The sequence below is a fragment of the Vicugna pacos genome, chromosome 11 (assembly GCF_048564905.1).
Source record: "Vicugna pacos chromosome 11, VicPac4, whole genome shotgun sequence".
NCBI lineage: Eukaryota > Metazoa > Chordata > Mammalia > Artiodactyla > Camelidae > Vicugna > Vicugna pacos.
Genome location: NC_132997.1, coordinates 91,696,726 through 91,709,514, shown reverse-complemented (window position 1 = coordinate 91,709,514; position 12,789 = coordinate 91,696,726). Strand labels below are relative to the sequence as shown.

The 12,789-nt window shown below is 39.1% G+C and overlaps 1 protein-coding gene across 2 annotated transcripts in view; it reads left to right on the top strand.

Moving 5' to 3' along the window:
* Positions 1-12,789, top strand: part of MCMBP (minichromosome maintenance complex binding protein) — a 45,488-nt gene that overhangs the window by 27,410 nt on the left and 5,289 nt on the right. The window contains exons 7-13 of one of the 2 annotated variants that reach the window (XM_072971997.1): positions 660-811; positions 2,310-2,410; positions 6,577-6,749; positions 7,083-7,206; positions 8,416-8,533; positions 11,417-11,582; positions 12,359-12,492. In XM_072971997.1, the coding sequence (XP_072828098.1) occupies positions 660-811; positions 2,310-2,410; positions 6,577-6,749; positions 7,083-7,206; positions 8,416-8,533; positions 11,417-11,582; positions 12,359-12,492 (968 nt within the window). Of the gene's footprint in view, positions 1-659; positions 812-2,309; positions 2,411-6,576; positions 6,756-7,082; positions 7,207-8,415; positions 8,534-11,416; positions 11,583-12,358; positions 12,493-12,789 lie in introns of both variants that reach the window. The other variant, XM_072971996.1, reaches the window with a different exon arrangement.

Below are 12,789 nucleotides of genomic sequence, written 5' to 3'. Positions count from 1 at the left end.
TAAAGTTTGTGGATTGGCTTTTTTCACTCAGCAGAATTGCCTTGAGATCCATCCAAGTTGCTTCTATCAGTAGGTTATTCCTTTTTATTGCTGAGCGATACCATGTGGACGGCAGGCTCTATTTTGATTCCAACTAGTTTCAGCCCTAAACTGTAACTACTTCGGGGATAGAGGCCATTTTTAAATGATCTTTGTATCCCAAACGACTAGTCTGATTCCTGGTACCTAGTGGGTGTTAATAGATGTTTGGTAAATGAATTAATTGCGTATGGTTTTATTCTGCTTAATAAATAGAAAGAAATATATTCTACCAAGGTGGTTTTGCTGTATGTAGACCATGTATTTCTTGGGTCAAATATGTCAGATAACCATATTAAATATTAACTTAAAATTATTTACGTGAAATTTGGTGCAGGGAATTTGTTGCCATTTTATTTCAGGAGGAAATTTATTACACTTTCGGATCTTCATAATAACCTTTGTTCTCTTTGTAGGTCAAAGGGCTTTTATATATTACTTCCTTAAAAAACTGTAACAACTTGAAGTCTGCAAGCCCAGAAGCATCATTTCTGTCAAACTCAAAAGACTCTTTAGGAATGTTCTTTATCTCCAGGAAGCCTTAGAAATGACGATGTGCAATGCTGTCCCTTTGAATTTAGGGGGTGTTGGTGGTCTTCAGTGGTGTGGAGAGCCAAAGCGTTTAGAAACTGAAGCTTCTACTGGGCAGCAGCTGAACTCCCTGAACCTCTCTTCTCCCTTTGATCTGAATTTTCCACTGCCAGGAGAGAAGGGTCCTGCCTGCCTCGTGAAGGTAGTAAAATCTTTACAGACCTGGCACTGACAAAAATGTGTGAAGTGTCTCAGAAATTAAACAAAACTTTTACCATTTGTATTTGTATTAGTTTTCTCTTGCTGCTGTAACAAATCACCACAAACTTAGTGGCTTAAAACAACAAAAATTAACATCTTGCAGGCTTTAGGCCAGAAATCATGGATCTCACTGCAGATAAAATTAAGATGACAGCAGGATTGGTTCCTTTCTGGAGGCTCTAGAGGAGAATCTTTTCTTGCCTTTTCCATCTTCTAGAGACCATCAGCATCCCTTGGCTTGGGGCCTCTTCCTCCATCTTCAAACCCAGCAGTAATGCAGCCCTCTGACCATTTTTTCATGGTCACATATCCCTTTGACCATAGGTAGGAAAGATTCTCCAATTTAAAGGACGTGTATGATTAGATAGAGCCCACTTGCGCAGCCCACGATAATCTCCCTAACTTAAGGTCCTTAATTTATTATAGGTCCCTTTTACATGTAAGGTAACATACTCATAGATTCCAGTGATTAAGACATAGACATTAGTGGGGATGGGGGTAGCATCTTCTGCCTACCACATGTTGTTTAAAAAAAATGAATATTTCAAACAGATATGGAGCAACTTTTAAGTTAACATGTATTTCCTCTTTATGTCATTTCTGACTTACTAATATTTACTTCATTTTCACCATTCTTCCTTTTCTTACCAAAAGCCATTTCTCACTTAGATTTAAAATAAAGTAGGAGGAAAAAAAAATCTGTTAATACTTTATTCTTCTATCTTGCTTATTCTGTTTTTTGTTCATTAGAGGTGAACAAGTGATACAAGTTTCCGAAATGATCATTGAGAATTTCTGTTCTTATATGTTGTGGTTTTAACTTAAATGGCATTTCACTCATGTAGCACAGGAGCCAGAATTAGCATGTTTTTCCTTCCATGCCTCTCTTAGGTTTCACCAGTAGGAGGCTTTGACAATTTCTAATGTCCATCATGACAGACAACTTTGAAAGCTCTTTATTGTGAGAAACCTCAAGGCCATTTGAAGTTTGTGTTAATCCTCCTAATGCTGCGTAGCTTGTAAATAAGTCCAGTTAATAATCCTGAGTTTTTCCTTTCTTTTGGTGTAGTTAATAGGTTTGAGATGATGCATGTTTCTAATTTTAGTTGACTATCATCCTTTGGGGAAAGCCTTTTCTCTGGAATAGTGTGGGAAAACAGACATTGGCCAGGAGTCAGGAGTCCCATGTTTTTGTTGTTTAATTATTTGCTAGCTAGCAGGATGACTTCAGGCAAGTACTTTGCCTCTCTTGGTTCCAATTTATCAAGTAAAGGAATTGCTTTAAGGTTCATGTTCTGATTTTAAATGCGAAGATGATGATAATATTTTTATTACTACTACTACTGCTACTACTACTGCATTAACTTTAAGACGAATTTCATGTGCTCTTTTGGTGTTACTTAGTCCTAACAATATGATTTTGTGTGGTCTCTTGTTAGGTCTATGAAGACTGGGATTGTTTTAAAGTAAATGATGTTCTCGAGTTATATGGCATACTGTCTGTGGATCCTGTGCTAAGTATACTGAATAATGATGAAAGGTGAGTCTATCTGCTCTTTTTCAGTATCTTTTAATTATGAAATAATTTCAAACTTTCAGAAAAGTTGGAGTATAGTTACAAAGAACTCTCTTTTCCCTTCACCCAAGTTTATGAGTTGTTAACACTTATGCTCCGTTTGCTTTGTCATTCATTTGTGCCTGTTTTTATATGCACGCATTTTTATGCATGTGTACGTGTTTTGGAAATACTTGAGAGTAAGTTTTGTACGTCATACCCTAAATACTTGAATCCTTATTTCCTTAGAACAAAGATCTTCTCATATGTAATCAGAATATAGCTACAAAACTTGGAAATTTGCCATGAATACACAATATGCTAGCCACAATCCATATTTAGTTTCACTGATTGTCTCAGTCCTGTTCTTTCTGGCAGTCTTTTTCTTGGTCCAGGATCCATAGAATCGATCGCTCGTTGCATTAACCTGGAGCAATGTTTAGCTCCTTTTTGTTCTTCATGGTCTTGAGACCTTTCAACTTGTACAACAGAAATTCACTTCTCACAGTTATGAAGGCTAGGAAGTCCAAGACCGAGGTGCCAGCAGACCCAGTGTCTAGTGAGGGCCTGTTTCATGGTGTGCAGATGGCTGTCTTCTCACTGTGTCCTCTCGTGCGGAGCAGAGCCTTGACACTTTTGAAGAATACAAGCCAGTTATTTTGTAGGGTGTCTCTCAGTTTGGACCTGTCTGATGTTTCCTCATGATTAGATTCCAGTTAATGCATTTTGGGCAGGAAACCACATGAGTGATGTATCTTCAGTGCATCACAACAGGAGGCACAATATCCCATTACTGGGATGTTCATCTTGATCATTTGGTTAAGGTGGTGTTCACCAGCTTTCTCTCCTATAAAGTTACTGTTTTTAACATTGTAGTTAACAAGTATTTTAGAGGGAGATACTTTGAGACTATAAAATTTCTATTTTCTCTTTTAACTTTCACCCACCTATTTTAGCATCCATTGATTCTTGCTTAGATCATTTGTTACTGTGATGATGATTTTCTATCTCAATCATTCTTCCTACATTTATTGATTGATATTCTACTGTAAGCTTTCTCTTCTCTCCTTTTACTTGTTCAAGTGATTTGTTTTTGTCAGTGTTGGTGTTAATCTGTTATTTATTTATTTTGAGACTTAAATTTTCCCATATTTGGCTAATGGGAGCCACTGCAAGCAGGCTCTGGGTCCTTTTTGACATGACCTCATCAGTTTTGAATATATATTTTCTGACACATAAGATGTTTCAGCTTCATCTTGTGCTTCCCATGCTTCAGCCCCAGTATCAGCCATTTTTCCAAGGACCACTAGTTTCTTTTAGTTGAGGAATTGTGTTTAAAAATCAGGATCTGAGTGCTGGGTTGGCATTGCTTCTATGTCCTTTTAGCAGACAGAGCTAGGAGAGAGATACATACATACACACATGTATACACATTTACATACATACATATACATTTATCTTTATATCATTTCCAAGTCTATGTGTCAAAAACCATGAGTTCACACTGTCTTTTTGGTTTCAGTTCAGTTCACCTCCACAGCTAGATGTCATTCTAGTCTTCTGCCTTTCCATATCTGTGATTCCCTTTTCTGACAGAAAGAAATCTGACTCCCAGTAGTATCCTCAATATATTCATTTGCTCAGATCTACCATACGGTAGGTTCCGCTGTATCTTGGTTTTGCTTTCCAAGATTTTAGTTACCGAGAGTCAACCGTAGTTTGAAAATATTAAATAAATTCCAGAAATAAACAGTTCATAAGTTTTAAATTACATGCCATTTTTTTAACTGAAGTATAGTCAGTTTACAATGTTATGTTAACCATGCCGTTCTTAATAGCTTGATTTAATCTCGCGCTATCCAGCTCCATCTCACCTGGGACATGAGTCATCCCTTTGTCCAGTGTATCCCATCTGTCAGTCACTTAGTAGCCACGTCAGTTATCAGATCGACTGTCGAGGGATCACAGTGCTTATAGTCAAGTTAACCCTTATGTTACTTAATACTGGCCCCCAAGCACAAGATTAGTGATGCTAGCGATTCGGATATGACAAAGAGAAGCTGTAAGATGCTGTTTTTCTAAGTGAAAGGGTAAAAGTTCTTGACTTAATAAGGAAAGAAAAAAAGTGTATCCGGAGGTTGCTAAGATCTACAGTAAGAACAATAGAAGATTCAGTGAAATTGTCAAGAAGGAAAAAGAAATTCATGTTAGTTTTGCCTTTGCATCTCAACCAGCAAAAGTTACAGCCATATTACATGATAAGTGCTTAGCTAAGATGGAAAAAGCATTACATTTGTACAGTAAGATGTTTTGAGAGACCACATTCACATAACTTTTATTCCAGTATATCATTATAATTGTTTTATTTTTATTATTATTGTGGTTAATCTCTTACTGTACCTAATTTGTGAATTAAACTTTATCATAGGTATGTATTTATAGGAAAAGACATGGTGTATATGGGGCTCAGTGCTGCCTACAGTTTCAGGCATGCACTAGGGGTCTTAGAATGTGTTTCATGCAGATAAGGGAGGACTGCTGTACAGAGAAGGTAATTTCAGAAGTGGTAGTCCATACTGCTACAAAAATAAACCTGCTAACCTGAGTTCAATATTTGTTTCTGGCTCTTTTTATTTCAGAATGAGAGTGTATAGTCAGGGTGCTATGTTCCAGTCACTTGGGTGTCTCCCTCCTCCTTCAGTGCAATACTGTTATTCATTACTCATTTTACATAGTTAAGTTCATTTGTTTCCATTGTGTTTCACTTCAGAGTTTTTCCTCCGCCCTTATTGTTTCTATACTTAAGAGTGAATATAGAAAACATGAACATTGTTACCAAAATCAAAACTATACAAAAAGAATGTAGGAGTGTCCTTCCCCACTACCTTCATCTCTTCTACCCTGCTCCCACCCATCCTCTGTAGCGAAGCAGCCTTAGTTTCTGTTTTTATCCTTCCTGTGTCTTTTTTTGCAAAAATAGATAGATACATGTCTATTTCCCCCACTTAACAGTATATCCTTAAAATCCGAATCATTCTTATTTTTTTTTGTTTTGTTTTGAGGTTGGCAAAAGAAATATATTCTGCCCCTGTGATAAGAGTTTTCTTACTAAATATTGGGCATTCAGCCTTGGTTTCCCCATAGGAAGAACTTGGTTTTTTTCACACACACACAAAAAAATGATGCAAAACAAAAATTTTAAATGACTTAAACTTACATAACAGTCCCTTAATAATAGTATACAAAATTGCCTGTCTTGGCTGTTTCTGGTTATGAGTCTCGTGCTTGGGTTACTTCACTTATGGAGGCATTTTAGTGCACCGACTGAGACACGTGGCCTGCCTTGGGATCCTGGTCTGGCCACTTACTGGCTGCGAGACCTTCAGCTTAACTTCTGCAGTGGCTTGGTTTCATCCTTGTAAATGAGGGCGGTTGTGAGGTTTTAATGAAGTTGTGTGTACAAAGCGAAGAGCATTGCCCAGCACAGGATACACACTATATAAAGATTGTTGGCATCATTCTTGTATTTAAGGAGGATGGTAGTATGAATTGATAACTCTGTAGAGTCAGTCTGTAAAGTGATGATCTAAAAACATTTTAGTCACTTATTTCAATCATCTCACAATAAATTTATCATCTAATTTATTTGGCAAATCTGAGAAACTCATTTTCTTTTCACAGCTTGTCTATTCATTATTCAAGAGAGGTATCATGTAAGAATAAAATTAGGAAACGTGATTAGCAAGGTAGAGATGAATGGATTCTCCACACTGAGTAATAGACACCTGCTGGCTTTTGAGGGCAGGACCCCCATTTTTGAGACATGCTATGAAGTATTTGGTGTCCTAGCTGATAGCTTAAGAAAGGGTATCTGCGTTTTGAAGTAACTTTATGAGTGACATGCTGTGTCCCATTTATCACAGTTACAGCATGCTGAGCAAAAATGTTATTGTCTTGAAGAACAGAACAAATACGTGATATCTTATATGACCTAAGTAGCCTGAAATCTGTGTGATGTAACAGTGTTCAACAAGGAGACATACAGGTGTAGCTGTTCTTGGCTTGAGTACTCATTTTGTTTTCAGAGAGAGATTATTTTTGCATCTCTACAGCTGATGTCTCTGTGCACTGACATTGTCATCTCTCTGCAGGGACGCCTCTTCACTGTTGGATCCAATGGAATGCACGGACACGGCCGAAGAACAGCGGGTGCACAGCCCTCCTGCCTCCCTGGTGCCGAGAATCCACGTGGTCTTAGCCCAGAAGCTGCAGCACATCAATCCGTTACTGCCTGCTTGCCTTAACAAGGAGGAGAGCAAAACCTGTAAGTGTAAGTGCTGAAGCCTCGGAGCCGCGAGACTTTCCCAGTGTGGCGGGCGCTGTCGGGTCCTCAGTCATCAGAATAAGTTTCTCCAGCAGTTGCCGTTGCTTTGCCCCATTTTTCCTTTTAAGTTAATTCTCTTCATTAAGATGAGCCCCCCCCCCAAAAGGTATACACGCTGCCTTATTTTGACAATTGGCATCACTTACTGACCAGTATTTTAAGTCTGTACTAGTCATCTCTTGATGTGTGTGTTTGTTCCGTGGTTATTTTCTAACCTGAGACACCCAGAGGAACTGCTGTGTATTCTGAATCCGGTCTCACTTCTCTCCCCAGTTGTTTCCAGTTTCATGTCTGAATTGTCTCCAGTCAGAGCAGAACTGCTGGGGTTCCTCACTCATGCCCTTCTGGGAGACAGTTTGGCTGCTGAATACCTTATATTACATCTCATCTCTACAGTGTAAGTGCTGTGACCCTGGAGGGAATTCAGGGAGTTTGGCAGAAAAGAACAGGAAAGGTTCTGAGGTAATTAGCCTGATTCCAGCACTTAGGCTTCATCACCAGATGGTCTTTATTTGTTCACTGTAACAGGTATTATGTCAAATCCACAGACATTCCTTTTTTCAACTTTTCTTAGTGTCATATGTAGCATTTTGATTATGTCTCTTAAATTAAGAGCCAAAATAAGGTAGAGAACCTGGCTAATGAGCAAAACGAGCTGTTTCATTCTCTGCTATCTAGATTCTCTATTAATCCATCACAAGGCCCTGTGTCCGCAGGCAGTGGGCTCTGTGGGTGCGCGTCTCACTTGTGTGTGCGCATGAGCTGCTCTCCCTCTCACTGCACTGTAGCTCTCTGTTTTCTGATTTCAAAATAACATGTGTGCCTTCAACAAGTCCCAAGAGCATCAGAAAGAAAATAGAAGTCGTCTGTAATCTCACCACTTAGTGATGATCTTAGGTAACACGTTGGCACCTGTTCATGCCATCTTTGTTTGTTCACATATGTATACACCCTCCGTAGATCTCAGTTATACTCTAAACACAGATCAGTATCTTGCTTTTATCATTTAATATATATCAAATATTCTCCCATCATAATTCTTAAACTTTTTAATGGATGCACAGTATTTCATCATAGACAGTTGTACGAGTTCCGTAAATGCTAGGTTTTCCTAGTATTTCCTCTTTTTAAATAACCCTGCAGTAAACATCTTTGTACTATGAATCTTTTCTCAGATAGGATTTGAGGCAGGATTTGACACAGTAGTACATAGTAGTTGAGAGCATAGCGTACAGAACCAAACTACCTGGGTTCAAGTCCAGCTCTGCCTCGTCCTGGCTGTGTGAACTGGGGCATATTATGTAAAATTTCTGGGCCTCAGACTTCTCATGTATGAAATGGAGATGATAATACCTACCTCAGAGTGTTTGAGAATTAAGTGGGAAAGCATGTAAGCACTCAGAACAGTACCTGGAAAATGACCAGCACTTAAGTATTGCCTATTATTTTTATTGCTATTATTCTGATTAAAAAAAAACCTGATCACGTAATCTGGTTTATTTTTAATGACAGTATCAAGCTAATTTTTCTTTGTTTGCTTTTTGATGAAAATCAGGAAATCATCTGAGTATCTTATTGGTTGATAATCTTTTTTTTTTTTCCCTAGATATACAAGAAGAGATGTTCTTCCACTGGGAAAATTTACTGTTAACTTGAGTGGTTGCCCACGGAATAGTACCTTCACAGAACACCTGTATCGAATTATTCAACATCTAGTTCCAGCAGTAAGATCAATATAAATGTATATTGTAAACCTAAGTACACTTTAAAAATCCATCTGATTGTCTTCCATTGAACCCAAATATTTAACTGTCAGATTTTAATAGATCTCATTAAAGGGAGATAAAGCTTGCTTATTAGTTCCTTAATTTAAAATGTACTCATCCCTAAACAATTCACTTTTCGTTTATTGTCTTAGCACAAATTTCTGTAAGTAACAACACAATTGTAGTTTCTCCCTTAAAATTGTACTCTGGGTTGATGCTAATTGGTTTGTATAATTTGGTATTCTTTGTGTGCTTTAAAATCGTCAGTCTAAGTAAACTCTGAATTATAGGAGCATAAATCTTTTAGTTGAGGTATAGCTTTATCTCTACTGCCCCAATTTTAATTCTTGTTTGGAAAGTTGGACTGCTTTTATTTGTCAGGACATCTGGAGTGCAGTGTTTATGTGGCGGTAAGATCTTAGGAATGGGGAATAGCTTCTGATTAGTTGTGTGACTGGCATTGCTGATCAGTTCTTACTTTGGAAATTTAAGAGATTGAAATAGATCATTTAACCAGTGGTTACTGAGTGTTTTCTAGGCCCTTAAGAAACAACAGTGGACTAAATATACCAACATTTCTCACACTCCTTGACTCACTTTATACTCTTAGGTACATTACTGAGGCCTCAGAGAGATGTTGTTTATATGGGTTTTACCCTATTAGAATTTACCATATTAGAAATTAAAGCTAAAAAATACTAAAGTATTAATTCATTGAAAATAACAAATCAATTATATATGAACATAAATAAAATACTTTTGTAAAAAATACCATTTTTCCAAACGAAAAATATTAGTGATAAGTGACACGGTGTTAAATTTTTGCCAGTATCTGTAATGTCTGGATTAAGAGAAGACAACTGGGAAAACGGAAAAAAAAGAGAAGACAGCTGGATTGTCCTGTGTTTCTGCATTCAGCCTATTGTAGCATGATGTTTTGGCTGAAGTATATGAGGGAAAGCTGGCCTCACACGGATGGGGGAGTCACTGGCAAAGGAAGGACTATTTTAATGGCCTTTTCAGATAACTGTAGATTTTCTTCTGACACTAGATCAAAACTGTCCATGTGGCATTTTCGTTCATGATAGTTGCAAGTGTGAAATCTGAAATCTCATCAGTGAGCTTTTTATACTCCGCTGTAGTAGATTCATTGGTCTGTCTTGCACACTGAATGGATCTTTTATCCATGCATGATTTTGACCTCATGGACCCCATCAAAGGGTTTCAGCAACTCCCTGGCAGTTCCCTGGACCACATTCTGAGAATTACTGAAAAAGAGGTTTTAAATGATTGTGGTGGAAAACACACAACTAAGAGGTACATACACACTGTATCACTGAAGCGCCACGGAGAACAGTGAAGGCCTGGGAGAAGGGGAGGGGTGCCTGGTGGCGGGCCAGGGCGGAGCTGCTGTCAGCAGAAGCGTGGTCGTGGTCGGGGAAGGCCCCGCGAGGGCAGAGCTTAGGGAGAGACGCACCCGTGGGAGCCCCACGCGTAGGGGGCGGGGGCGTGTCCGTCCCGCGCTGAGAGCAAGCCCAGGCCTCAGGCACCGTGTGCCGGGCCTGTTGGAGGGAAGCCCGCAGAGGGGCTGGTGTGGGCTGGTGCGGTCCGAGGACTAGGGAGAGGGGCGGGACATCGGGTCTGAGCTGCAGCCTAGGGCCTCTCAGAGCTGTGAGGCCAGGTCTAAGTAGCCCGTACGTGGGACATGAATTATATTTTTAAGTGTGAACGTTACCAGGGAGGGTGCTCAGGGTTCTTGGCGTGGTAAGGGATTTCCTTTCTGTTCTTTTTATTCTACATCACTTTGTAGTGCATTTGTTTACTCTTTCACTTTTACCGTACCTCACTCCCTTACATTACTCTCGTGTTTGTGTCTAGCCAGCACTGAACTTTTTCTAAACACTTGCTTCTTTAATGTCTTATTTAGTTGGCACAACAGATTAAGCGTGAGTGAGCTGCTTTTGCTTATATGGAGCTAGACCCTGCCCTGTGCCACCTTTCGTTTTAACAGACTCTGTTTCCTTAGGGATTATTTGTTTGTATTTATTATGTGACCCACCCCCTCCCCCTGCTACCCACTGCTTGCTTTGAATTACTGAGCCAAACTACAAAAATCCTCTACATTTTGAAAATTCATCTTGTCTCTTCTTCAACATCCTTCCCCACTCCAGTCTCCACCTCTACCACGCATACTTCTTTTTGGGCCAGAGTGATAGTAGATTGGCGTACAAAGCAGGGTAAGGAGGAGCATGGTGTGCTCAGTGGCTGGAGGAGGAGGTGCGTGTGGGTTTAACAGACTGTCTGCTGAGACTGGGTGAGGAGGCAACTTGCAGCCTGGGTGGAGCGGGTGCCGAGACACGCAGCACCGAGTCCTCCACGCCTTGCATCTTCTTCAGAACGGTTTGTTCAGGAGTCTGCAGTAGTCTGTGATGAATGAATATGGTTTTAATTCAGGGAACACAGAGGAAAATTAGCTTTCTCTCCCCCTCTTGTTGAGTAAATAAATGTATTGTGTTAGACTGGTGGGTTAAAGGAGTTAGGCGTCTGGATATTTCTGTTTCTCAGTCGTTTATCATTTGTTTCTGGTTCACTTGTAAAATAAAAATTATTCTTCAAGAATACTGAACAAGGCAGTTGAAAATAAAGCAGCTCATAGAGCCAGTGAAATTCTTATTTAGGATGTAGATATTTTTGCTAAGAGCTTAAGAAACCATGAGATTACTCCCTTAGAATTGGTAAGATCTTTCTTTCCATATAAAATACAGTCTTTAACCCTAAATATATACTTTCTTAAAAGGGGGAAACTTAGTTCCTGGCTCATTAAGAAATTTCTCTTTGCAGTCTTTTCGTCTGCAGATGACTATAGAAAACATGAACCACTTGAAATTCATTCCCCACAAAGACTATACAGCCAATCGCTTGGTCAGTGGGCTCCTTCAGCTGCCCAGCAATACTTCTCTCATCATTGACGAGACTCTCCTGGAGCAGGGGCAACTCGACACGCCAGGTATGTGCACAGATGCGTCCCTCCTTTAACTCCCAGCAAAGCAAGGTCTGGTAATGAAGATCTAAAAGAATAACTGAACTAAGACAGATTCACACTCCACAAGTGTTTAAGACAAAGTCTTGCCCTATGAATTTGGTTAAAGCACGTATCATAAACAAAAAAGTGTGTACATCAACTATGTTGTATGTATATGTAAGTTTGAAAATAGTACAGCAATACAACAGGTAAGTAGCAGGAAGCTTTTTAAAGGCTGAAAAGAAAGGAGATTTTGCCTTTAGTCCTATATTACCTCAAAAGGAAAATTGCAGAAAAGAGCTAATGAAAGTTTTTTTTTATCAGCCAACGTGATTTAAAATTTTTTTTCAAAGAATCTCTGAAAAAAAATTTAGTAGATCACATGGCTTGAACTAATCTCATTGATGGAGCATGATACAGAATTACAAGAAAGCAGATTGCTTTATCTGTGCTCAAATGAGAATTAAGACACTGCTGGTGATAAGCTCAAGGCGTAAAGATAGAGAAAATAGTGTAAACTGGGTACAACTAGGTGAAAGTATAAAATCAGTGAAATTCAATAACCTTATCGAATACCTAATAACCTAGGTGTTAGATTTGGGGGCGTGGGTGTCTTGGCTCCAGAAATGTAATTGTCTAGCTTAAAAAAAAACTTTTTTAAAAGCAGTAGAAACCTCATGTCTTGTTATCTGTCAGCAAAACTAATCTGATTAGGTGATTAAAACCAAATGACTGACAAGTTATTTTCTGGCTTTTGTTAGGTGTTCATAATGTGACTGCCTTGAGCAATCTGATAACTTGGCAGAAGGTGGATTACGACTTCAGCTACCACCAGATGGAATTCCCTTGTAATATCAACGTTCTCATTACTTCAGAGGGGAGATCACTCCTGCCGGTACGAAGGGTCATTTCAAAATTGAAGGGGTCGTTTCAGATTTGTTTCAAAATTGTGGCTGCTGATTATTAATGACGGAATTGATTACTTTTGTTCTTTGGGGTGAAAACTTCATATCTGTCAGGTATCAGCTAATCACAAGACAAGCCAAGAAAGCTGTTGGCAGCAGAAACTCCCACATCTGGGCAGAGAAAGTAGAAGCTGTCTGTAAACTGCCTGATTAACATCCAGACCTTTGTTCTTGCTGCCTCTGTTCCATTGTTTTCTGCCAATCTTATGTGAGAAATATTTTAGAGT